The sequence below is a fragment of the Oreochromis aureus genome, linkage group 19, assembly GCF_013358895.1.
Source record: "Oreochromis aureus strain Israel breed Guangdong linkage group 19, ZZ_aureus, whole genome shotgun sequence".
In the NCBI taxonomy this organism is placed as follows: Eukaryota; Metazoa; Chordata; class Actinopteri; order Cichliformes; family Cichlidae; genus Oreochromis; species Oreochromis aureus.
Window position 1 is genome coordinate 15,304,469 of NC_052960.1, and position 26,617 is coordinate 15,331,085.

Below are 26,617 nucleotides of genomic sequence, written 5' to 3' on the forward strand. Positions count from 1 at the left end.
AGCACATGCCACGGAGCGTCACCCCACCTTTGGTGGAAGCAGAAAAACAGGGAGCCAAGTCATAACTCAGGCTCACAAAGAGTCAGAAAGAATGTGAATACTTAGTTTTGTGGCTGTGGCGCATTCTGTATAGCTTCTTTTCTTTGTTTAGTAGCTTTCTGCCTTCACCTGAGGGTGTGCCCTAAGCATGTGACTTCAGGTCTCCATAATTGGAGTTTATTTAAAGATAAACAAGATGATTTCATATATTGCTCGCAGATCATGCACTAGACGGTATGTTGCAGTATTAGCCTGGTTCAACACTTAAACAAAACATCACTCTTTTTGTTTTATTATTATTATTATTATTATTATTATTATTATTATCCTGTCTCAAAACAGAAAATGAAATTGTAGTTGTTCTTGGCTGAGAAACACAAAACCTCTCTTTTTTTCTTCTTTTTTTTCAAAACAAGAAACTAAGTTTTAATCTCTCAGCCTTGTCACATAAAACAAAACAGACAACCCAGCTCTCAGCTGGCTCTGGACTTTATCATCATCAAGGACACAAAAGAAAAAGAAAAAAAGCTGCTGCCAGAAACAGAGCAGAAGTGTGAGGAAAAACTGAGCTCACAGACAGCTGCATGTGTGACCTTTAATATGCAGCTTCTGCTCTAAAAACAAATAAAAATAAAAAAAATGTGTAACTTGCTCATCAGCTTGGTAGTGTCCACATATTTAATTCATTTTATTCAGCTTCTCAAACCTGTAGCTTTAGCTGTTGTATACAGGGTTTGGCTTATTAGTTGTTAGTATAGGTTTGCTCTTCATCTTAACAAAGTCTCATCTAAGATGACAGGTTTACAAGCAGGTCAAGTGTCTCTATGCACCTGATTAGTGTAGTTATTTCCTTATTTTCTTCATCTCCTATATCATTGTACTGAGTTTGAGCAAACCTTAAGCTTGAATCAGACTACTTTTAACAATCTTCCACCTCACATAACTGACTGAGGTGCCTCTTCCTATTAATAGTATGTCACTATTAATGTTATCATTGTATTGTTTTTCCTTTTTTATAACAGCAATAGTATATCACAATACACTACTTTACTACTAATATACAATAGTATATTATTTATATTTTATTATGTGTCCATCAAAGGCCGATGTGACCTGCAGCTTCACACCTTCCCAAGCTGGAGACATTTTCCTTGGCTGAACAATGACACAGCCTTAATATGCCTTATGCATCTCTCTTTTTTATTTGATATATTTTGTGTGAATTATCTGGTTTCACGCATTCTATCCATTCTAGGCACGGTCGTCCTGCCAACTATATTTCATTGTTAATACCAGTTTACAGATTGTTATCCTTCTATTATCAATTTGAATACATTAAATAAGCTCTAATTTAATTTAACCTTTTGTTTATTCCACTTCATTCCTCTTTCCATGCTTTAAAACATTACAACTCTTGTGTACGCTTTGTTTTCTTTTTAGGATTCTTTTCGGTATTTATTTCTACTTGGAGGGTTTCTTTTAATTTAGTCAATGCAGAGGGGCTACATTTTCCCTCCCATGTGGGGCATTCAGTTTTTTTTTTTTTTTTTTTATTTCTCCATCTGTTTGCGCTTATTTGTCCTGCACCGGGGCATTTCTTTTCTAACCATAGTTCATCTGCAGTCAATTCAGGCTTTGCGGGTTTATTTCCCATTTTTTGGGCTTAGAGTTATCAATAATATTTTATTGTAAATTGCTTATAATTTATTTTGATTTATTGTATTTGGAAACACCTTGTTTTGCTTTTATTTATTAATACTGCCAACATACACTCTGTGTGACCTTCACTGATATTAGAGTCGGGGGAGGTTATTAAGGCAGCCTTCTACCCTGGTCTAGACCCAGGGCGGCCTTAATTTTATGCGTTGAAGCGCAACCTTTGACCCCTTCTCACCAGTACATCGGTCAACACAGGAAACAGTAAGAGTGGTGCAGAAACCTGTTGTTTCTATTCAAAAGATCACTCACTCTTCAACAACACACAAACTTCACACGCGGTACTACAATCCTATTTTAGTTGACACGTTCTTTATTTACCATTCACTCTTAGAGTGAGATCCCTGACTTCCAGCCTTTTAATTGCGGAACGAGTCTCCCAGGGGACTGCCAGTTCCGTCTTACAGGCGAGTCTTAATACCCGACTTCCAGTCCTTAAAGGACGAGTCTTTTCCCGACTTCCAGTCCTTGAAGGACGAGTCTTTTCCCGACTTCCAGTCCCTAAGGGACGAGTCTTTTCCCGACTTCCAGTCCTTGAAGGACGAGTCTTTTCCCGACTTCCAGTCCCTAAGGGACGAGTCTTTTCCCGACTTCCAGTCCCTAAGGGACGAGTCTTTTAAGAACCGTGTCAACCTAAAAACCGATTTCAGCCGCAATGTGTTCTTGAGTGTTTATATTCACCTGGTTCGGACGAAAATGCCGGTCAGAGAGAATCCTCCTCGCTCCCTGGGATCGTGGACCTCTTGCTAAAAACGCTGGCCAACGGCGAATTCACGTAGTTGGTCTTTACTGTTTCACTAGAAACAGGCTGTCGCGACAGACTTTGCAGCGTGGGTTCACGAATCCAGGAAACGACGAGGTCACTCTATCCGGCTCGAAGGACCAATTAAATGTCAAGAGTTTATTTTTAATAAGACATTCTTCAGGCTGAATAAAGACACTCAGACAGTTAGAATATAATAACAGCGGCGTGCATGCGTGAGGCCTCTGGCGAGACCCCGCGCACGGGTGAGGACTCTGGTGAGACCCACACCCTGAGTGCCGGCAATAGTTCTTTATTTATAGGTTACATCGCGTATGCAAATACGTCACATTTCCTCTTTTACAAATTCCTTTAGACCAACAGTTGTATATGTGTGTGTGTGTCTGCTTCTTTCTAAAAGACGTGGCGCTGACTTAATCTTTTGTGGTTAGGGAGTCGCGCATCTGTTTCCTGCTTAAACTATTTGTATTGCAGAGTTCACTGTCGGGTTGCATGACAATGGAGCAATACATCGAATCTTGTGAAATGGGGAAGTACAGCAAATTCTGTGAAATATATAAACACTTTACAATATGCTTGAATATTAAAAGATAATAAAACAACGAATAAAAACACATAAAACATAAAATCTTTCAACACTTTGGTACTTAAGATGACAGCCAACATTTATTTATATTGATATATATATTTCTATATAACAGTGTTTGAGGGTATTCCTTTAAAAAGCGATGTGTAGGCGCACATCACTTATATATTTATGTATGTATAAATTATATTTATAATAGTTGAGACCTGTTTTTCATTCTCTAAACTGTGGCATGCTTATTATTAGATCATCGTTAGTATTGCCAGGAAATCACAGGGTTTGAGTGTACTGTGATAAAAAGTGAGGTGCAGGCGATATGCAGTTCAGTGCGGTCAGCTCTGATGTCAAACAAGTGTTGATAGAGTGATAATTTTGTTGTTGACATTTTCTGTATGAATCTGTCTTTTTCTTCTGAGTTAATACATAGGTGGGTGTTAGTATAGTTTTGTTAGATGATCGTATATATGGCACTTAATCTCGAAATATTGATTTTATTTGCACATAAGTGAAGTTCTTTTTTAAAGTGGCAGGTAATTTTAAATTCTATCAGCTCAACACAGCGAACACACCAACTGTTTGTAAGCTGTGTCGCACAGTGTGTTGCTGTGCAGGGAGAGAAAGAGTGAGAGATAACTTTACTCTGAGGAAGATGTAGGAAGACAGGCACGACATTTGAGAAAGAAAAGAGGTTAGATTTAAAGGTAAGGACTGCTCAGTGATGCTCAATAAACTGTAAAATTTAAATCAGGAATACACAGATTTGATTTGGGTTTCCATTATGGCGACCCTTAAAGGGAGCAGCCAAAAGACAACGGTGAAGAAGAAAATGTAAAAACATGAGCTAATTAAGAAGGAGACTTTGATTTACATGTCTAATCCAAACTACAGATCCTGATTCATTTTGTCTGCAGGAAAGACCTGGAAAAACTTTCAGGCTTTTGTCTTTAACAGTTTTTAAGATATTTATGGTGAAACATGACAAAAAAGCCTGGAAGTCTGCCAGTGGACCACTTTAAAAATATAGCCAGTATCTTGAAATGAATTTGATGTATAAGGCTAAAAATTCACAGCAATCATTCATGTTCATTATATATTTTGAAACTTTGAGTCATAACATTTTTATTCAATTCAGAGATTATCGAGCAGAAGGTCCACGTTGATTTGAGATGGGGTGACCCATATGAGAAACAGAAAACACACTATTATTACATGTTTATATTTTCTGTTCATATGTTCTTTGAGAGTTAAATAAAATGGTTAAATACAGTTATGTTAAATACATAAATGTATGTAATTTATTAACTGTCACAATTTTACACAGCATAAATATGCTGTGCTTTGCTTGAATAAATAAGCCACAAGGAGAGTAAAACTGAATTTTTTTATTCATTGACAGTAAGTAATAATACAGTAGCTGCAGAACTGCCAAACACCCCAATAATCCCATTTGGATGATATGCATCAGTGGCAGAAACACAATCATATAATAATGAAAAACAAAACAAACAAACCCAAACAGACAACTTAGTTTGAAACCCTTCTAGCAAAACATGTTTTCTAAGTTATGGAAGCTGCTATAGAGTCTTCTCTCTGCCAATGTAAGAATATATATCTGAAAGCAAAGGCTCCTGATGCTTGGATTAATAATTGCCAGTTTAATTATTCCACCTTTAAGGCTTTTTTCACAGCTTGAAGAATTCCTTTGTTCTGTTCCGGAAGCTTTTCCCAATAATGACGTAGAGAATGGGGTTAAGGACACAGCTGAAGAAGGTTAAGTAAAAAGAGAACTCGTGGATTATTACCACTATGATGTGACATTTCAGAATGTGAGTGTATTGGAGAACTTGTAGTAAGTTTGCCACGTGGAATGGCACCCAGCAGATCAGGGATGCCAGCAGAACTGCCAGGATGAGAGTCGTGGTCTTCTGCTCTGTTCTCTGTGGGTTTAAACCCTCCATTCGCCTCTTTCTCAGAGTTTGAATAATTCTGACAGCGCAGAACGAAATAATGATAACAGGGATGATAAAGTTGAATATTGTGACTCTCACCTCATACATCACATATCGATCTAGTGAAGTGAAGTCAAGGAAACAGTGAGTAAGATTTGACTGAGGGTTGAATATTAACTTATTGTAGATGAAATTGGGGAAAGCAAAGACCAAACCAAAACTCCACACAAACAGACATCCCAGTTTGGCATTAAATGGCCTACTCATCAACTCATGAAAAAGTGGGTGCACCAGTGCCACATAACAATCTAAGCTAGCCAGAACAAGAAAGTAGATATTGCAAAATGCACTCATACTCATAACAGCTTGTACCAGCTTGCACAGGCTTTCACTGAAAGGCCAGTCATTGTCGGCTCTTTCATTATCAGCCAAGAAGGGAAAACTGCACACCAGAAGAAGGTAAGTTCCAGTCAGGTTGCTCAAGTAGATCTCAGTCACAGTGCAGGCCTTCTTGTGGAGGCAGAAAACCATCAGCACAAACACATTAAGGATGAATCCAAGCACGCTGGCGACATAAGCTGGAGCAGTAGTGAAGATTAAGTTATTGCTGCCAAGCATGGTGGGACAATGGTCTTCACTTGTGTTGCTTTGGTTTCCAGACATCTTCAGTGTCAGGAATTAAGTTGGCAGGGATGCTGGAGTGAAATAAAGGATACCAAAATAGAAAACATACATATAATTTTAACTGGTATTGTTCTAACATAATTTGTTATGATGACAGAAAACATAGATACAACCAATTCTGAATAAGACTGATATATAACTAACAGGCTTCAGACCCTGAGCAACCTGAATTGGATAAGCGAAAGAAAATGGATGGATTGATAGTATTTGATTCAATTTTAAAGACCATCATTATGTTAGAAAACATTCATAACCAATGCACATTTTACATCATATTTAGAGCTGAGCGTGCTTTCCAGCATCACTACAGCACCAGCTACATAAAACAAGTTCACAAGTTTAGTATATCCATCCTCACATTTGCAGACAGTTTAAAACAATTTAAATTTAAATTTATTATGTTTTTTGGGCTGAAGTGTTTATTATTTACATTTTTGTTTGTGTTAAACACATTACTCTAAACGTTGTTACTGCATGAGGCTCAATTTGATCAAAACACTAAACATACTGAGACAAAATCAGTTAATCTGCCGTCTACTTGTCGACACGTTACTGTACACCTAAAAACATCACTGCTTCTAAAACCTGTGCAGCTGTTAAACTGAAGAAATTTCCTTTTTTATACAGATAATGCCAAAAGGTCAAAAACACTGTTCCTGATGGACAGTGATTTAGACCTTGCAAATATTCCAACTAAAGGTAAAGACATAGGAAAGTAAATTCCAAGCCAAATTAAGAATATACATACCTTGCAGGCAAATTAGTCAATTAGTCCTCCAGATGGAAAAAGAACAAACAGCCAGCTACACTCTCTCAGTACCTTCTGCTACAGTCTTCTTTCTGAACTGCTGAACTTAAAGAAGAACTGATAGTCAAGTGATTTCAGATAAGAGAGACATCACACCCAGTCTATGACCACTTCCTTTACTCTTCAGTGACGCACTTAGTTATTTCTAAAAAATGTTTTCAGAGAAAATGACAGAGAAAATTTTCCATTTATAAACTTAATGCCAACATGTTAGATACTGTCGTTATCGATTAAAATACCGATATTGGACTAACTGTGCTGTAAGACCACCATAATACTGATGATCCAACAAAGAAAGTCAGAGACAACATGCACACAAAATGTGATGAATGGAGGTGAAACAGGTGGGGAACAGAACAGAGCTGAGGTAAGTCAGGAAATAGGAAAGGGCAGAGAAAGCAAGTAAAATTACACATAATGGCCAGAAACAGAAACTTGAGTAAAGTCTCAAGTAACAACCACAGATAATAAATTATAACGAATCCACACAATTAGCAGAAAATATTCAGTTAAACAAAAATTTTATTTGAATGGTGCCAAATCACAAAAACGGTCACCTCAAGGTGTGTTTATATTATAAGGTAAAAGACACTAAGTACAAAATAAGCCTTGCAAATTACAATAAATGTATAGAAGAATCACAGGGATATAATACCACACCAAACAAAACTATAAACAAAACTACCTTTCAAAGACGAAGAGCAGAGATTTAAATTACTCTCCAAAATATTCATGAAAAACCTCAAAACAGACGATGAAACTTTATGCATAAAATGTATATATTAATTCAATATTAAATGCCTCCAACCGTGTTAATGTGATTAAATAATCCTAGACATAATTGTTGGATAGGACATGAGTTGAATAAATATTTCATACAATAAGTTGAAGAAAACAAAATTTAGATTCTTTGACAAGCAGTAATAAGCAGCTGACACTATTTGTTTCCAATAATTAAATGAAGTAGAGCTCACTTTTTTTCTCTTTTGTTTTCTCTTTTTTCTTTTTGTATACTTTTTATTTTATTTACTTCTCTGTCCTTTGCCTAGAGCATGGATGCAAGCTGCAATTGTTGCAGTCATACATGTTGTAAACTTCCATAATACAACAGGGCCACCATAACTGTACATTTGGATTATATGTGTAAATGACAGAAACATAGTCATCTTGCACAGAGGACAAAAAATGTGTTTCTCTATTGGAAAACACTGATTGACTGTTTCTCAAATAACAAAATTTAAAACATCCACTGGTTGGGGCTTCTGTGCTTACAGCCAGAGCTGTGTGCCTGAGAAGATCCTATCAAGGATATCCATCATCCATCATGGTGGTCATCCTGTCTTTCTGTGTCTGCTTTGTGGGCAGAGCATTGGTTCCTCACCTGTTCTGCTCACCTGCCATCCACTGATGACAATCAGCAAGGCTATACTTAAGGGCAGTGCATCTACTCATCTACTCTGAGGGCGACTGTGGTTCAGGGGGTTGGGAAGCTCATCTTGTAACCAGAAGGTTACTGGTTTGGTCCCCTCCTCTGTCTGTCTTGGTCGTAAGACACTTCAACTGCCACTTTCTGGGTTGGCCAGAGGGGCCGATGGTGCGATATGGCAGCCTCGCTTCTGTCAGTCTGCCCCAGGGCAGCTGTGTATACAACTGTAGCTTACCTCCACCAGTGTGTGAGAGTGAATGAATAGTGGAATTAAAAGCACTCTGAGGGCCTCAAAAAGCGCTATGTAAATGTCTGTACTCTGTACTTATCTTGATTTCCTTGTGTCTTGAGTTTCCCTGCCAGTGAGTGAATGTGAGAGTGAATGAATAGTGGAATTGCTTAACTCACTCCTACTGCATTCAATAACATTTGACTGAAGCCTCAGATTTGAGTTTCCTTAGATGAATACAGGGGCAACAAACACCAAGCACAAACAGACATCCCAGTTTGGCATAAAAACATGTTCTCATATTTTCATGGGAAAGCGAGTGTACCAGTATCACATTACTGTCACAGTTTGCCGAGGCAAACTGTGTGGAGTGTGAGGAGTGGACCCAGGTGCAGACATTCTAAAACTCAAACTTAACTGATGATGAGCTGTTTATTAAGGCAGACAGAAAAGTACAAAATAAAAGGGCAAAAACAATGCAAACTAAGCAATAACCTAAACTGGGTAAACTAGAAAGGAAGCACGAACTATGAAAAACCCTGGCAAACAGAAAAACAAACAAAACTCTAAACATGGCAATGATGAGGAGTATATATGAAAACCTGAACGCAGGACATGGCATGGGAACAACACAGACGATCCAACCAAGACTGAATGAGAAGGTACAGACTAAATACACACAGGAGGCTAATGAGAGAAGTGGGAACACATGGGGAACAGCTGACACACATGAACATAACGACCTCACAGTGAAAGAGTAAAACTAAACAAGATGAACACAGGAACACAAGATGTCTTCAAAATAAAACAGGAAACATAATGAGACGCAGACATGACAACCAGAACTTGACAATGTAAGACACAGACATGAAACACATGAAGGGCAGGGGAGACTTAACAGGGGTTGGAAGACACAAGGGGAATCTAATAACAAAGAACTAGAAAAACTAATGAGCTTAACTATATATACACTATAAACATCAAAATAAACTAAAACTCAAAACACTGGGTCATAAGACCCAGGATCGTGACAATTACAGTCTATGCTAACCAAAACAAGAAAGTAGACGTTGCAGAATGCATTCATGTTGATAACAGCTGATGACAATTCACATGCACTTTCACCAGAAAGCCACTTTTAGCCCTTTTTTATGTATTTGATCCAGAAGGGCAAACAGCACAGCAAGACAAGGTCAGCTGCAGCCAAGCAGAGCTCAGCCACAGTGCAGGTCTTCTTGTGGAAGCAGAAAACCATCAGCACAAATATGTTAAAGACGATTTGAAGCAGGCGGATGACCTTGATATAGTCTGGAAGGACAGACCACACTGTTTACATCAAGACTGCAATTATTATTGTTTTGGTTTTCAGACATCTCCAGTGTCAGGAAATACTTTGGCAAGGATGCTGCAAAGAAATAAAGGACAATATGTTCCTAACCGTGACATTTTTCTAACAAAGTTAAGATGTTACAAAATAATATAGAGATATTCCCGCCCAAAATATTCCAACTATATTCCCACTATTTTTCCAGTGGATTTCAATGGACATAAAAATTGTGGCAATCAGAATTCAGGTTCAGTTTTACAACATACATGTCTTGGTGATTAGACTTAAATCTTTAAATTTTGATAAAAGCATATAGGGCTGGCTCAGGAGACCCTGAACCATCCCTTATTTTATTCCTTATGATTACAACCAAGATCTGATTTCAGGTTGAATTCTAAACATATACAATTGCAATCAGCAGCAGGTAGGACTAGTTTGTCATGCTTTGCCTCAGTCAATAGAAATCACCTTTCAGTGTTTTTAGGCCCATGTGAACTAACACCTCCTAACGATGTTTGTGGGTTTCAGTGTCAGTGCAGAGCTGCAGTAAGAAGTGTGGCAGGTTTATCATCAGATCATCTAAGAAATAACAGTGTTTAAGTGTTGACTGTTAAAGAGTGAGGTGCAGTGCTGTCAGCTCTGATGATAAACTACTGTTGATAGTGGCAATTCAATCACTGATGTTTACTGTGTAAACACTAGGTTATGTCTTTCTTCAGTGATTGTTTGCATTCTTGTTATTCATCTTTGGCTCAAATAATAGACCAACCAAATAATTTTTTATCACTAATGGAGCATTTAGTGATCAAAATTATATTTTAATTCTTCCATTATCATATTAGAAGGCATGCATAACCAATGTATATATTGCATTATAATGTATTTAGTCCTGAGCGTGCACATCATAGTGTCTCCCCCAAAGCAACACCAACTTAAAACAGGTTTACCCAGGTATGAGTATCTTCAAATATGCAGCCACAGTAAAACGATTTAAATTTTGAAAAGTCTCATTATCTATGTCTGTGTCTTTACATTAATTAGCATTAGAGTAAATCGTTTGTACTGCATGGGGATGCATTTTTAGCAAAACATGAAGTGTGCTGAAACACAAAACAAACTTAAGAGAATCCAAGAAGAGACATCAGATTCAGACTTCTTCTGCTCTCACTCAGCCCAGTTGTATTTATTTTTAAACATAATTTCTCAGTAATCATTTTATAAATGCACTTGACACTCTCTCTCTCAGTGTGCTTTAAGAACAGTTTCCGATCTAAAAAATCCCTGTTTTCTGCATTATTCGCTTGCTTATTACCCACCAGTCTACCGTTGTTTACAACGCTGTCGGAAGCGCGTTTCTGCTGTTCAATAGGCTACTGAACAAATTTAAACTTTTTAAAATTATGCAAAATTGCAAAATGCTTAGCTGTGTCTCTAATAAAACTTCTGTAACTTTGCTCTGCTTCATTTCAGCAGCATCAGGTAACGTTCATATGTTGATTAATGGTTTTCTTTCGTTTTTGATCTACTGCAGAATATTTTTAAGGTCAGCTGCTATAGAACCCCAGGCCAGGAAAGTCGCCTTCATGTTTTTCTGTGTTTTATCCTCAGTTACTTTGACACAAAGGCATGTGCTGTGATGCTCACACCTTTGATAAAGTCTTGCAAGTGTCAGCTTTGTTTTTATAGATATAAAAATATGGAAATGTACTGATACGTGATCAGAATTATAATATTTCTGCCTGTCTCAGGCAAAACTTGCCCGATTAAAATCGAATCGATTCTAGAAATCTGTGATGATCCCCAGCTCTGGCCCCAAATGCAGACTACTGGAGACTTGAAGAAATAAAAAAGTGAGCTTCATTGCAGCTGATTGAATGCCAAAAGAAAAAATCCAAACAAAGCTTGGAAAGTCCAAATAGCACCAGGAGGAGAAAACACACTAGGAGCTAGACAGATGGGTGCCAGAGGCTTTAAACACACACAAAGTAATCATGGCGAATCAGCACAGCTGGAGATAACAAGGCATAGCAGAATCTAGACACAAACGGGAAGGTAAAAAAAAAATATAGACCACAAGAGGCCAAAGACCCAAATTAAAAAGATGAAGCAACAAAACAGGGAAAAGCCTAACATTAAGACAGGGACTTTAAAATGCCAGAAGGAGTGATATTTCTGACAGAACACAGAAACGCAATAATAATCACAGGAAAACTAATAAAACTCAGCCTAAAATAATAATTAAAACTAAAGCTCAAGAACAGCAATGAAAAGCAAACTAAAATGCTCACTTATAAGAAGAAGACGCAAGATAAGCCAAGAAAAATTGCGAAACATGACAGCTGCTTAATTCTCTGAGTGTTTAAACCGTCTTCTAGACTGTTTCTCAGAGCTTGACTAATGCTGTGCAGAAGGATAACAGGGATGATAAAACTAAAAATAATCATCATCCTCTCCATCATTAGATATGGATCTTTTATGAGGTTAAATGTGCATTCAGTAACATTTGACTGAGGGTGAATTTTGACCTTCCAGTAAATGAATGCGTGAAGAGCAAAGACCCCACACAAACAGACATCCCAGTTTGGTGTAAATGCCCTACTCTTCCTCTCATAGGAAAGCAGGTGCACCAGTGCAACATAATGATCTATGCTAACAAAAACAAGGAAGTATATTCTGCAGAACGCATTGGTGTTGATAACAGCTGATGACACCTTGCATAGGATATCACTGAAAGACCATCTGTTATCAGCCCAGAAGCTCACACAGCACACCACACATATATACACTCATAAACAGGAGCACCATTGCACATGAAAATGGTTGCAAATGCAAAAAATGAATTTCTGCAGCAGATCCCAGAAGATTAGTTGTTCCTTTGGTACTTAAGATGACAGCCAACATTTATTTATATTGATATATATATTTCTATATAACAGTGTTTGAGGGTATTCCTTTATAAAGTGATGTGTAGGCGCACATCACTTATATATTTATGTATGTATAAATTATATTTATAATAGGCGAGACCTGTTTTTCATTCTCTAAACTGTGGCATGCTTGTTATTAGATCATCGTTAGTATTGCCAGGAAATGACAGGGTTTGAGTGTACTCTGATAAAAAATGAGGTGCAGGTGATATTCAGTGCTGTCAGCTCTGATGTCAAACAAGTGTTGATAGAGTGATAATTTTGTTGTTGACATTTTCTGTATGAATCTGTCTTTTTCTTCTGAGTTAATACATAGGTGGATGTTAGTATAGTTTTGTTAGATGATCGTATATATGGCACTTAATCTTGAAATATTGATTTTATTTGCACATAAGTGAAGTTCTTTTTTAAAGTGGAAGGTAATTTTAAATTCTATCAGCTCAACACAGCGAACACACCAACTGTTTGTATGCTGTGTGTCACACAGTGTGTTGCTGTGCAGGGAGAGAAAGAGTGAGAGATAACTTTACTCTGAGGAAGATGTAGGAAGACAGGCACGACATTTGAGAAAGAAAAGAGGTTAGATTTAAAGGTAAGGACTGCTCAGTGATGCTCGATAAACTGCAAATTTAAATCACGAATACACAGATTTGATTTGGGTTTCCATTATGGCGACCCTTAAAGGGAGCAGCCAAAAGACAACGGTGAAGAAGAAAATGTAAAAACATGAGCTAATTAAGAAGGAGACTTTTATTGACATGTCTAATCCAAACTACAGATCCTGATTCATTTTGTCTGCAGGAAAGACCTGCAAAAAACTTTTTAGGCTTTTGTCTTTAACAGTTTTTAAGATATTTATGTTGAAACATGATAAAAATGCCTGGAAGTCTGCCAGTGGACCATTTTAAAAAATATAGCCAGTATCTTGAAATGAATTTGATGTATGAGGCTAAAAATTCACAGCAATCATTCATGTTCATTATATATTTTGAAACTTTGAGTCATAACATTTTTATTCAATTCAGAGATTATCGAGCAGAAGGTCCACGTTGATTTGAGATGGGGTGACCCATATGAGAAACAGAAAACACACTATTATTACATGTTTATGTTTTCTGTTCATATGTTCTTTGAGAGTTAAATAAAATGGTTAAATACAGTTATGTTAAATACATAAATGTATGATGTAATTTATTAACTGTCACAATTTTACACAGCATAAATATGTTGTGCTTTGCTTGAATAAATAAGCCACAAGGAGAGTAAAACTGAATTTTTTTATTCATTGACAGTAAGTAATAATACAGTAGCTGCAGAACTGCCAAACACCCCAATAGTCCCATTTGGATGATATGCATCAGTGGCAGAAACACAATCATATAATAATGAAAAATAAAACAAAAAAAACCCAAACAGACAACTTGGTTTAAAACCCTTCTAGCAAAATATGTTTTCTAAGTTATGGAAGCTGCTATAGAGTCTTCTCTCTGCCAATGTAAGAATATATATCTGAAAGCAAAGTCTCCTGATGCTTGGATAAATAATTGCCAGTTTAATTATTCAACCTTTAAGGCTTTTTTCACTGCTTGAAGAATTCCTTTGTTCTGTTCCGGAAGCTTTTCCCAATAATGACGTAGAGAATGGGGTTAAGGACACAGCTGAAGAAGGTTAAGTAAACAGAGAACTCTTGGATTATTACCACTATGATGTGACATTTCAGAATGTGAGTGTATTGGAGAACTTGTAGTAACTTTGCCACGTGGAATGGCACCCAGCAGATCAGGAATGCCAGCAGAACTGCCAGGATGAGAGTCGTGGTCTTCTGCTCTGTTCTCTGTGGGTTTAAACCCTCCATTCGCCTCTTTCTCAGAGTTTGAATAATTCTGACAGCGCAGAACAAAATAATGATAACAGGGATGATAAAGTTGAATATTATGACTCTCACGTCATACAGCAGATATTGATCTGGTGAAGTAAAGTCAAGTAAACAGTGAGTAAGATTTGACTGAGGGTTGAATATTAACTTATTGTAGATGAAATTGGGGAAAGCAAAGACCAAACCAAAACTCCACACAAACAGACATCCCAGTTTGGCATTAAATGGCCTACTCATCAACTCATGGAAAAGTGGGTGCACCAGTGCCACATAACAATCTAAGCTAGCCAGAACAAGAAAGTAGATATTGCAAAATTCATTCATTCTCATAACAACTGGTACCAGCTTGCACAGGCTTTCACTGAAAGGCCAGTCATAGTTGGCTCTTTCATTATCAGTCCAGAAGGGCAAACCGCACACCAGAAGAAGATAAGTTCCAGTCAGGTTGCTCAAGTAGATCTCAGTCACAGTGCAGGCCTTCTTGTGGAGGCAGAAAACCATCAGCACAAACACATTAAAGATGAATCCAAGCACGCTGGCGACATAAGCTGGAGCAATAGTGAAGATCAAGTTATTGCTGCCAAGCATGGTGGGACAATGGTCTTCACTTGTGTTGCTTTGGTTTCCAGACATCTTCAGTGTCAGGAATTCAGTTGGCAGGGATGCTGGAGTGAAATAAAGGATACCAAAATAGAAAACATAAATATAATTTTAACTGGTATTGTTCTAACATAATTTGTTATGATGACAGAAAACATAGATACAACCAATTCTGAATAAGACTGATATATAACTGTTATGAGATTCTATGTTTTTATGTGTTTTATTCTTTGTTTTATTATCTTTTAATATTCAAGCATATTGTAAAGTGTTTATATATTTCACAGAATTTGCTGTACTTTCCCATGTCACAAGATTCGATGTATTGCTCCATTGTCATGCAACCCGACAGTGAACTCTGCAATACATATAGTTTAAGCAGGAAACAGATGCGGGTCACCCAGACTACAATAGAAAACGGATGAGGCACCTAAACCACAACAGGAAAACAGATGCGCGACTCCCTAACCACAAAAGATTAAGTCAGCGCCACGTCTTTTAGAAAAAGCAGACACACACACACATATACAACTGTTGGTTTAAAGGAATTTGTAAAGAGGAAATGTGACGTATTTGCATACAGCGATGTAACCTATAAATAAAGAACTGTGCCTGCACTCAGGGTGTGGGTCTCGCCAGAGTCCTCACCCGTGCGTGAGTCTCGTCAGAGTGCTCACCCGTGCACGTTAATGTTATTACATTCTAACTGTTTGAGTGTCTTTATTCAGCCTGAAGAATGTCTTATTAAAAATAAACTCTTGACATTTAATTGGTCCTTCGAGCCGGATAGAGTGACCTCGTCGTTTCCTGGATTCGTGAACCCACGCTGCAAAGTCTGTCGCGACAGCCTGTTTCTAGTGAAACAGTAAAGACCAACTACGTGAATTCGCCGTTGGCCAGCGTTTTTAGCAAGAGGTCCACGATCCCAGGGAGCGAGGAGGATTCTCTCTGACCGGCATTTTCGTCCGAACCAGGTGAATATAAACACTCAAGAACACATTGCGGCTGAAATCGGTTTTTAGGTTGACACGGTTCTTAAAAGACTCGTCCCTTAGGGACTGGAAGTCGGGAAAAGACTCGTCCCTTAGGGACTGGAAGTCGGGAAAAGACTCGTCCTTCAAGGACTGGAAGTCGGGAAAAGACTCGTCCTTCAAGGACTGGAAGTGGGGAAAAGACTCGTCCTTTAAGGACTGGAAGTCGGGTATTAAGACTCGCCTGTAAGACGGAACTGGCAGTCCCCTGGGAGACTCGTTCCGCAATTAAAAGGCTGGAAGTCAGGGATCTCACTCTAAGAGTGAATGGTAAATAAAGAACGTGTCAACTAAAATAGGATTGTAGTACCGCGTGTGAAGTTTGTGTGTTGTTGAAGAGTGAGTGATCTTTTGAATAGAAACAACAGGTTTCTGCACCACTCTTACTGTTTCCTGTGTTGACCGATGTACTGGTGAGAAGGGGTCAAAGGTTGCGCTTCAACGCATAAAATTAAGGCCGCCTGGGTCTAGACCAGGGTAGAAGGCTGCCTTAATAACCTCCCCGACTCTAATATCAGCGAAGGTCACACAGAGTGTATGTTGGCAGTATTAATAAATAAAAGCAAAACAAGGTGTTTCCAAATACAATAAATCAAAATAAATTATAAGCAATTTACAATAAAATATTATTGATAACTCTAAGCCCAAAAATGGAAATAAACCCCATAAAGCCTGAATTGACTGCAGATGAACTATGGTTAGAAAAGAAATGCCCGGTGCAGGACAAATAAGCGCAAACAGATGGAGAAATAAAAAAAAAACCCAAAAACTGAATGCCCCACATGGGAGGGAAAATGTAGCCCCTCTGCATTGACTAAATTAAAAGAAACCCTCCAAGTAGAAATAAATACCGAAAAGAATCCTAAAAAGAAAACAAAGCGTACACAAGAGTTGTAATGTTTTAAAGCATGGAAAGAGGAATGAAGTGGAATAAACAAAAGGTTAAATTAAATTAGAGCTTATTTAATGTATTCAAATTGATAATAGAAGGATAACAATCTGTAAACTGGTATTAACAATGAAATATAGTTGGCATGACGACCGTGCCTAGAATGGATAGAATGCGTGAAACCAGATAATTCACACAAAATATATCAAATAAAAAAGAGGGATGCATAAGGCATATTAAGGCTGTGTCATTGTTCAGCCAAGGGAAATGTCTCCAGCTTGGGAAGGTGTGAAGCTGCAGGTTCACACAGACCCGTGATGGATACATAATAAAATATAAACTAATATACTATTGTATATTAGTATATATACTATTACAATATACTATTGTATATTAGTAGTAAAGTAGTGTATTGTGATATACTATTGCTGTTATAAAAAAGGAAAAACAATACAATGATAACATTAATAATGACATACTATTAATAGGAAGAGGCACTTCAGTCAGTTATGATGCGAGGTGGAAGATTGTTAAAAGTAGTCTAAATCAAGCTTAAGGTTTGCTCAAACTCAGTACAATGATATAGGAGATGAAGAAAATAAGGAAATAACTACACTAATCAGGTGCATAGAGACACTTGACCTGCTTGTAAACCTGTCATCTTAGATGAGACTTTGTTAAGATGAAGAGCAAACCTATACTAACAACTAATGAGTCAAACCCTGTATACAACAGCTAAAGCTACAGGTTTGAAAAGCTGAATAAAATGAATTAAATATGTGGACACTACCAAGCTGATGAGCAAGTTACACATTTTTTTTTTTTAATTTGTATTTGTTTTTTAGTGCAGAAGCTGCATATTAAAGGTCACACATGCAGCTGTCTGTGAGCTCAGTTTTTTCCTCACACTTCTGCTCTGTTTCTGGCAGCAGCTTTTTCTTTTTCTTTTTGTGTCCTTGATGATGATAAGTCCAGAGCCAGCTGAGAGCTGGGTTATCTGTTTTGTTTTATGTGACAAGGCTGAGAGATTAAAACTTAGTTTCTTGTTTTGAAAAAAAAAAAAAAAAAGAAAAAAAGAGGTTTTGTGTTTCTCAGCCAAGAACAACTACAATTTCATTTTCTGTTTTGAGACAGGATAATAATAATAATAATAATAATAATAGAACAAAGAGTGATGTTTTGTTTAAGTGTTGAAGCAGGCTAATACTGCAACATACCGTCTAGTGCATGATCTGCGAGCAATATATGAAATCATCTTGTTTATCTTTAAATAAACTCCAATTATGGAGACCTGAAGTCACATGCTTAGGGCACACCCTCAGGTGAAGGCAGAAAGCTACTAAACAAAGAAAAGAAGCTATACAGAATGCGCCACAGCCACAAAACTAAGTATTCACATTCTTTCTGACTCTTTGTGAGCCTGAGTTATGACCTTGGCTCCCTGTTTTTCTGCTTCCACCAAAGGTGGGGGTGACGCTCCCGTGGCATGTGCTCTGTTCTTTTTACTATCACAAAGAAAAAGAGAGAGAGGCCCCTACTCTCTGAATACAATATTCTCTTCATAACTCGGCAGTATGAAATGTCATGAAACAGTGTAACTCACTCACAGTAAATCAGCAGTGAATCAGCAGTATAGGATAATACAAACCTATCTAATAAATCTAATGATTTTCAAATTCTTTTAACTAAGAAGTATGATGTGGCCTCCAGCAGTATTATGATTCACTCATTTTGATTACAGGTATAATGTAATATATGACAGCATAATAATCTCACAACTGCTACAAGCACATTTGCCTTTCTTAACACACACGAGTGAAAGGCAACTGTTAAGAAAATGCCCTTTTGGGTGAGACAGGCCCAGAGGCCCTGCATGCAAGCGTACTAACATACATGCAATGAAGAGCAGCTTACACTAGAGCACACACTATATGTGCGCCTCTATATCTCACATTGGTGTTAAAACAGGAAAAACTTAATAGTTTTGTTATCAACTGCTGAATTTACCCACTACTGACATTTAACTCTCCAGCTTGCAGGACAATAGGTGAAACGTTTGTGAAAACAAAGAAGGAAAAATAAAGACACAGAGAGAGTCTGGTATGACCAAGCAGTGACCAGACAATAAATTTAGTTGGTAATACAATAAATTGTGAGATGCTTTCTGTTTGATTGATGCAACACAAGTAATTTACTGTATGGAGGAAATTCTCTTTGTGATAATCTTTTGAACGTGCATTTCTGTTGACCTGTCAATTTAGCGCATTATAAACTGATATGCAAATTAGTTGATTGATATTAGATTTGAAAAATAACTGTATTATAAAATAAGTGAATAAGATGTAACAACGGTTGAAATTAGTTTTTGTTTCTAGTGTGTGGAGAAGGTTTTATCATGGCACACATCTGTTTACATCGGAGGAAACTCCTCATGTGATGCGACATTTAGCAATTTGCAAGTGTGCAGCACATCAGAAGAATGACTATGAAATTACAAAGGGAAACAATTTTACTGACAAAGGATGAACAAAAAGCAGCTCCCACAGCTGAGCAAAAGAAATGGCTGAAATGCGGAGCGCAACTAAAAGACGACTTGATGATTTGTGAAGGAAAACCAATACTTCCAAAATCTCTACACAAAACAGCAGCCTTAGTGACACATGGAGTTACCCTCCATGCGTCAACAGGAGGGATAAGAGATATAATCTCCAAAACACACTCTAAATTTCGAAACTTCAGCAAAATGCTTATGTAACCATTTTATTCCAACATATAGCATCCCCACTCTGATAAGATCAGATAATGGGACACACTTTGTCAATGAGGTAATCAGCAAAGTCTCTGAAGCACTAGGGTTCAACATCAAATATCACTGTGCTTACCATCCTCAAAGTGCCGGCCTAGCGGAAAGAACTAACGGCACAGAGACTTAGAAAATGCATGGAAGAAACAGGAAGACCGTGGCCAGAGTGTATAGGCCTAGTAAAAATGTGGATGAGATTAACCCAATGCTCGCAGAAACTGACACCATTTGAAATTGTACATGGTAGACCTTTTCCTCTGCTCATCACCAGTGAACCAATAGACAAGTCAGTCAGAGAAACAACCCTAGCAGAATGGATGACAAAACTGCTAGAGAACAAAGAAATAGTTCTGAGCAACCAACTGCCGAATGATTCTTCTCCAGTCTCTTCCAGGTTGAAACCAGGCGACTGGATCCTGATCAAGGTACTCCAGAGGAAAAACTGGAGCTCTCCGAGGTGGGAGGGCCCTTTTCAGGTCCTGCTAACGACGCCAACAGCGTGCAAGACCGCTGAAAGACCTTCGTGGATCCACCAGAGCCACACCAAAAAAGTACAAGGGGACACAAGCCCAGACGCCAGTTCACCTGTCATCTAGTGATCTGTAAGTGGAGGAGAGGGCAGATTGGGTATACCCCGCCCTCTTGACTTCTCGCTTTCAGTCAACACACTAGGTGATCTGGTGAACTTGGTCGACCTGAAGAAACCCCATTGTAACCCGAGCACCGACCTTGCCCCACCTGCCCGGTAGAGTAACAGGAGATCAGTCCGACCTGCAAAACCAGAAGAGCAACCCATCACTCAAGTAACTACTCAGACACTTATAAACAATGCCCGACACAGATGTGCAAAATGAACATTCAGACATTTCAGATGGAGAGGACCCAGTCCCCAACAGGACTCGACGACGATGCTGGTCAGAGGAATGCCAACTAATGCATAATTATGTACCCCATAACAAAACTGAAATGGCATTCTTTGTAAACCTACTACAAACTCTAGAAACAGTAATGAATACAAGTCTGCGTGCATGTGCTCCAAAAGAACCAATAAAGAACTTAACAACACTTCCGGTCACACCGCCCGAACTAGCCCATAACATGACCATGGTCTGCCTATGGAGACTTAGAGTCCCAGAAAAGCAGGGTGTATCTTTTGTTTATCCAAATAAGACACTGCAACCGAATCTTCCTGGCACAAGCTTATAGCCCGATAGCAACTGAAGAAGAAGAAGACTGTGTTTAAGAATTTCTTGCACTTAACATGACGTAGCAATTGAAAATGTGCAAACAAGTGATTGTCTACTGAAGCCTATGAAGTATGAGTGAAATATATTAACAACAGGAGGGAATGTTATGAGATTCTATGTTTTTATGTGTTTTATTCTTTGTTTTATTATCTTTTAATATTCAAGCATATTGTAAAGTGTTTATATATTTCACAGAATTTGCTGTACTTTCCCATGTCACAAGATTCGATGTATTGCTCCATTGTCATGCAACCCGACAGTGAACTCTGCAATACATATAGTTTAAGCAGGAAACAGATGCGGGTCACCCAGACTACAATAGAAAACGGATGAGGCACCTAAACCACAACAGGAAAACAGATGCGCGACTCCCTAACCACAAAAGATTAAGTCAGCGCCACGTCTTTTTAGAAAGAAGCAGACACACACACACATATACAACTGTTGGTTTAAAGGAATTTGTAAAGAGAAATGTGACGTATTTGCATACGCGATGTAACCTATAAATAAAGAACTGTGCCTGCACTCAGGGTGTGGGTCTCGCCAGAGTCCTCACCCGTGCGTGAGTCTCGTCAGAGTGCTCACCCGTGCACGTTAATGTTATTACATTCTAACTGTTTGAGTGTCTTTATTCAGCCTGAAGAATGTCTTATTAAAAATAAACTCTTGACAATAACTAACAGGCTTCAGACCCCGAGCGACCTGAATTGGATAAGCGAAAGAAAATGGATGGATTGATAGTATCTGATTCAATTTTAAAGAACATCATTATGTTAGAAAACATTCATAACCAATGCACATTTTACATCATATTTAGAGCTGAGCGTGATTTCCAGCATCACTACAGCACCAGCTACATAAAACAAGTTCACAAGTTTAGTATATCCATCCTCACATTTGCAGACAGTTTAAAACAATTAAAATTTATTATGTTTTGGGCTGAAGTGTTTATTATTTACATTTTTGTTTGTGTTAAACACATTACTGTAAACGTTGTTACTGCATGAGGCTGAATTTGATCAAAACACTAAACATACTGAGACAAAATCAGTTAATCTGCCGTCTACTTGTCAACACGTTACTGTACACCTAAAGACATCACTGCTTCTAAAACCTGTGCAGCTGTTAAACTGAATAAATTTCCTTTTTTATACAGATAATGCCAAAAGGTCAAAAACACTGTTCCTGATGGACAGTGATTTAGACCTTGCAAATATTCCAACTAAAGGTAAAGACATAGGAAAGTAAATTCCAAGCCAAATTAAGAATATACATACCTTGCAGGCAAATTAGTCAATTAGTCCTCCAGATGGAAAAAGAACAAACAGCCAGCTCCACTCTCTCAGTACCTTCTGCTACAGTCTTCTTTCTGAACTGCTTAATTTAAAGAAGAACTGATAGTCAAGTGATTTCAGATAAGAGAGACATCACACCCAGTCTATGACCACTTCCTTTACTCTTCAGTGACACACTTAGTTATTTCTAAAAAATGTTTTCAGAGAAAATGACAGAGAAAATTTTCCATTTATAAACTTAATGCCAACATGTTAGATGCTGTCGTTATCGATTAAAATACCGATATTGGACTAACTCTGCTGTAAGAACACCATAATACTGATGATCCAACAAAGAAAGTCAGAGACAACATGTACACTAAATGTGATGAATGGAGGTGAAACAGGTGGGGAACAGAACAGAGCTGAGGTAAGTCAGGAAATAGGAAAGGGCAGAGAAAGCAAGTAAAACTACACATAATGGCCAGAAACAGAAACTTGATTAAAGTCTCAAGTAACAAGCACAGATAATAAATTATAACGAATCCACACAATTAGCAGAAAATATTCAGTTAAACAAAAATTTTATTTGAATGGTGCCAAATCACAAAAACAGTCACCTCAAGGTGTGTTTATATTATAAGGTAAAAGACACTAAGTACAAAATAAGCCTTGCAAATTACAATAAATGTATAGAAGAATCACAGGGATATAATACCACACCAAACAAAACTATAAACAAAACTACCTTTCAAAGACGAAGAGCAGAGATTTAAATTACTCTCTAAAATATTCATGAAAAACCTCAAAACAGACGATGAAACTTTATGCATAAAATGTATATATTAATTCAATATTAAATGCCTCCCCGTGTTAATGTAGTTAAATAATCCTAGACATAATTGTTGGATAGGACATGAGTTGAATAAATATTTCATACAATAAGTTGAAGAAAACAAAATTTAGATTCTTTGACAAGCAGTAATAAGCAGCTGACACTATTTGTTTACAATAATTAAATGAAGTAGAGCTCACTTTTTTTCTCTTTTGTTTTCTCTTTTTTCTTTTTGTATACTTTTTATTTTATTTACTTTTCTGTCCTTTGCCTAGAGCATGGATGCAAACTGCAATTGTTGCAGTCATACATGTTGTAAACTTCCATAATACAACAGGGCCACCATAACTGTACATTTGGATTATATGTGTAAATGACAGAAACATAGTCATCTTGCACAGAGGACAAAAAATGTGTTTCTCTATTGGAAAACACTGATTAACTGTTCCTCAAATAACAAAATTTAAAACATCTGCTGGTTGAGGCTTCTGTGCTTACAGCCAGAGCTGTGTGCCTGAGAAGATCCTATCAAGGATATCCATCATCCATCATGGTGGTCATCCTGTCTTTCTGTGTCTGCTTTGTGGGCAGAGCATTGGTTCCTCACCTGTTCTGCTCACCTGCCATCCACTGATGACAATCAGCAAGGCTATACTTAAGGGCAGTGCATCTACTCATCTACTCTGAGGGCGACTGTGGTTCAGGGGGTTGGGAAGCTCATCTTGTAACCAGAAGGTTACCGGTTTGATCCTCTCCTCTGTATCCTTGGGCAAGACACTTCACCTGCCGCCTAGTGGTGTTGGCCAGAGGGGCCGATGGTGCGATATGGCAGCCTCGCTTCTGTCAGTCTGCCCCAGGGCAGCTGTGGCTACAACTGTAGCTTACCTCCACCAGTGAGTGAATGTGAGAGTGAATGAATAGTGGAATTGTAAAGCGCTTTGAGGGTCTCGAAAAGCGCCATATAAATGCAATCCAGTCTGTCCGCTATCTCATGGTGGTAACCAGGCCGTGTCTTTATGTCTGTGCTCCGTACTTGTCTTGATTTCCTTGTGTCTTGAGTTTCCCTGCCACTTCACTGCTTAACTCACTCCTACTGCATTCAATAACATTTGACTGAAGCTTCAGAATTGAGTTTCCTTAGATGAATACAGGGGCAACAAACACCAAGGACACACAGATATCCCAGTTTGGCATAAAAACACATTCTCATATTTTCATGGGAAAGCGGGTGTACCAGTATCACATAACAGTCTATGCTAACCAAAACAAGAAAGTAGACGTTGCAGAATGCATTCATGTTGATAACAGCTGATGACAATTCACATGCACTTTCACCAGAAAGCCACTTTTAGCCCTTTTTTATGTATTCGATCCAGAAGGGCAAACAGCACAGCAAGACAAGGTCAGCTGCAGCCAAGCAGAGCTCAGCCACAGTGCAGGTCTTCTTGTGGAAGCAGGAAACCATCAGCACAAACATGTTAAAGACGATTCGAAGCAGGCGGATGACCTTGATATAGTCTGGAGGGACAGACCACACTGTTTACATCAAGACTGCAATTATTATTGTTTTGGTTTTCAGACATCTTCAGTGTCAGGAACAGTGATGGGAATAATGGCGTTACAAGTAACAGCGTTATTAACGGCGTTACTTTTTTCTTTAACGAGTAATCTAACTAATTACTATTCCTATCGTTACAACGTTGTTACTAACAAGAAAATGCGGCGCGGTTGCATTACTATTTTTCAACAAACAGACGGTTGAAGCTGTCTTCAACTTACCGCATCTTATATCAGTTGCACTGAAGTAGCTGTAAGTAATCTAGGCACTACAGCTTTAAGCAGCTGCACGCGCTCCCACGGACGGCAATCACTTTCTGGCAGACGATCACTTTTTGGCACAACACCTGGAGCTAAGGGAGCAAAACAATGCATGAGTGCTGCTGTTTGACTGAGGAAGAATAAAGCAGTCGGGGTAAGCCAATCACATGACCACTTCAAGATGACAAAGCAACAAGGTGATATATACCAGTTTTTAATTGTGTTGACAGGTCACGTAAAACCAGAGTCATGATAAGCAATATATACGCAGCATTTTTTTCCTCAACAGTTTCGTCACGTTTACTCTCTAAAGACAGCGCTAGCAAGCACTCTCTGCTTATGAGCAAAAAATAAAAAACCAAAACCAAAATCAGCACTTTCGTGTTGGTGGAAAAATGCTCCATGTCGACCAGTCAAAAAATGATATGGCAACATGACATTTGGTTGTTTAGGAAGTTTTAGGAGTGACGGCGAGAGACAGAGAGAGAGAGAGAGAGTGAGTGAGAGAGAGAGAGAGAGAGAGAGAGAAAGAAAGACAGCAGAAAAAGAGAGAGAGCGAGTTTTGAGATGTGAAAGATTTGTGACGTTTAGCGTGTTTGGAGTGTGTAGTTAGTGTGTAGTGTTGTAGATAGTTTTGTGTTGTGTGTCAGAACAATGAGGGGACTGCTGTCTCCAGGTAGAAACAGGAGTGATACACCTGCTGCTGTCAGACCTGCAGGTATCAGGCTGTGATGTTCTCCTTTGTAGTGGACAGAAATTTTTGGAGTGGCAAAAATAATTTGTGTGGCATCTTATTTAATGCATGTTATGTAAGTAGTTTGAAATGGTCATTTAAAAATAAATAAATAAATATAAAAATTAAAATTGACAGTTTATATTTGCATTAAAAGTTATGAAATATGATTCAATAAACATGTTTGTGGTTGTTACAGTATAAAATATAACTTTTTTTTTTACTCAGATTCTATGTTTTTTGTCTGATTTTAGATCAATTGTGTTAATACAGTATGTCTAAATGAAAACATAACTGTAAATTCAGACACGTGAGGTTGTGCTGAAAAGAATGATACCAAACAAGGCAAAGTAAATAGTTTTTAAAGGTGAAATGTAGAGGGAGAATCAAAATTGCCAATTATACCCTGGACCCCAGAGGGTGAAACTTTTTTTTTAAAGTAACGCAATAGTTACTTTTCAAGTAATTAATTACTTTTAGAATCTTGTAACTCAGTTACTAACTTAGTTACTTTTTTGAAGAAGTAACTAGTAACTGTAATTAATTACTTTTTCAAAGTAACTTGTCCAACACTGGTCAGGAAATACTTTGGCAATGATGCTGCAGAGAAATAAAGGACAATATGTTCCTAACTGTGACATTTTTCTAACAAAGTTAAGATGTTATAAAATAATATAGAGATATTCCCCCCAAAATATTCCAACTATTTTCCCACTATTTTTCCAGTGGATTTCAATGGACATACAAATTGTGGCAATCAGAATTCAGGCTCAGTTTTACAACATACATGTCTTGGTGATTAGACCTAAATCTTTAAATTTTGATAAAAGCATATAGGGGCTGGCTCAGGAGACCCCGAACCATCCCTTATTTTATTCCTCATGATTACAACCAAGATCCGATCGCTATCTCTGTGGTCAAAATTGGAGATTAATAGCCTGATATTTCAGGTTGAATTCGGAACATATACAATTGCAATCAGCAGCAGGTAGGACTAGTTTGTCATGCTTTGCCTCAGTCAATAAAAATCACCATTCAGTGTTTTTAGGCCCATGTG

The 26,617-nt window shown here is 37.9% G+C and overlaps 2 protein-coding genes across 3 annotated transcripts in view; both read right to left on the minus strand.

Moving 5' to 3' along the window:
* LOC120434689 (B2 bradykinin receptor-like) overlaps positions 1–6,574 on the minus strand; it is a 39,812-nt gene extending 33,238 nt beyond the window's left edge. Inside the window, exons 1-2 of one of the 2 annotated variants that reach the window (XM_039602952.1) lie at positions 6,486–6,574; positions 4,356–5,748 (exon numbers count right to left, since the gene is read on the minus strand). In XM_039602952.1, coding sequence (XP_039458886.1) covers positions 4,787–5,716 — 930 coding nt within the window. In that variant the 5' untranslated portion in view covers positions 5,717–5,748; positions 6,486–6,574 and the 3' untranslated portion in view covers positions 4,356–4,786. Of the gene's footprint in view, positions 1–4,355; positions 5,749–6,485 lie in introns of those variants that run through there. The other variant, XM_039602951.1, reaches the window with a different exon arrangement.
* Positions 6,575–13,773: 7,199 nt separating this feature from the next.
* LOC120434690 (B2 bradykinin receptor-like) lies at positions 13,774–22,260 on the minus strand. The gene is made up of 2 exons (XM_039602954.1): positions 22,178–22,260; positions 13,774–14,995 (listed from the first exon to the last, which is right to left on the minus strand). Exon 2 carries the CDS (start codon positions 14,961–14,963, stop codon positions 14,034–14,036), a length of 930 nt encoding a protein of 309 aa, XP_039458888.1. The 5' UTR covers positions 14,964–14,995; positions 22,178–22,260; the 3' UTR covers positions 13,774–14,033.
* Positions 22,261–26,617: the final 4,357 nt, after the last annotated feature.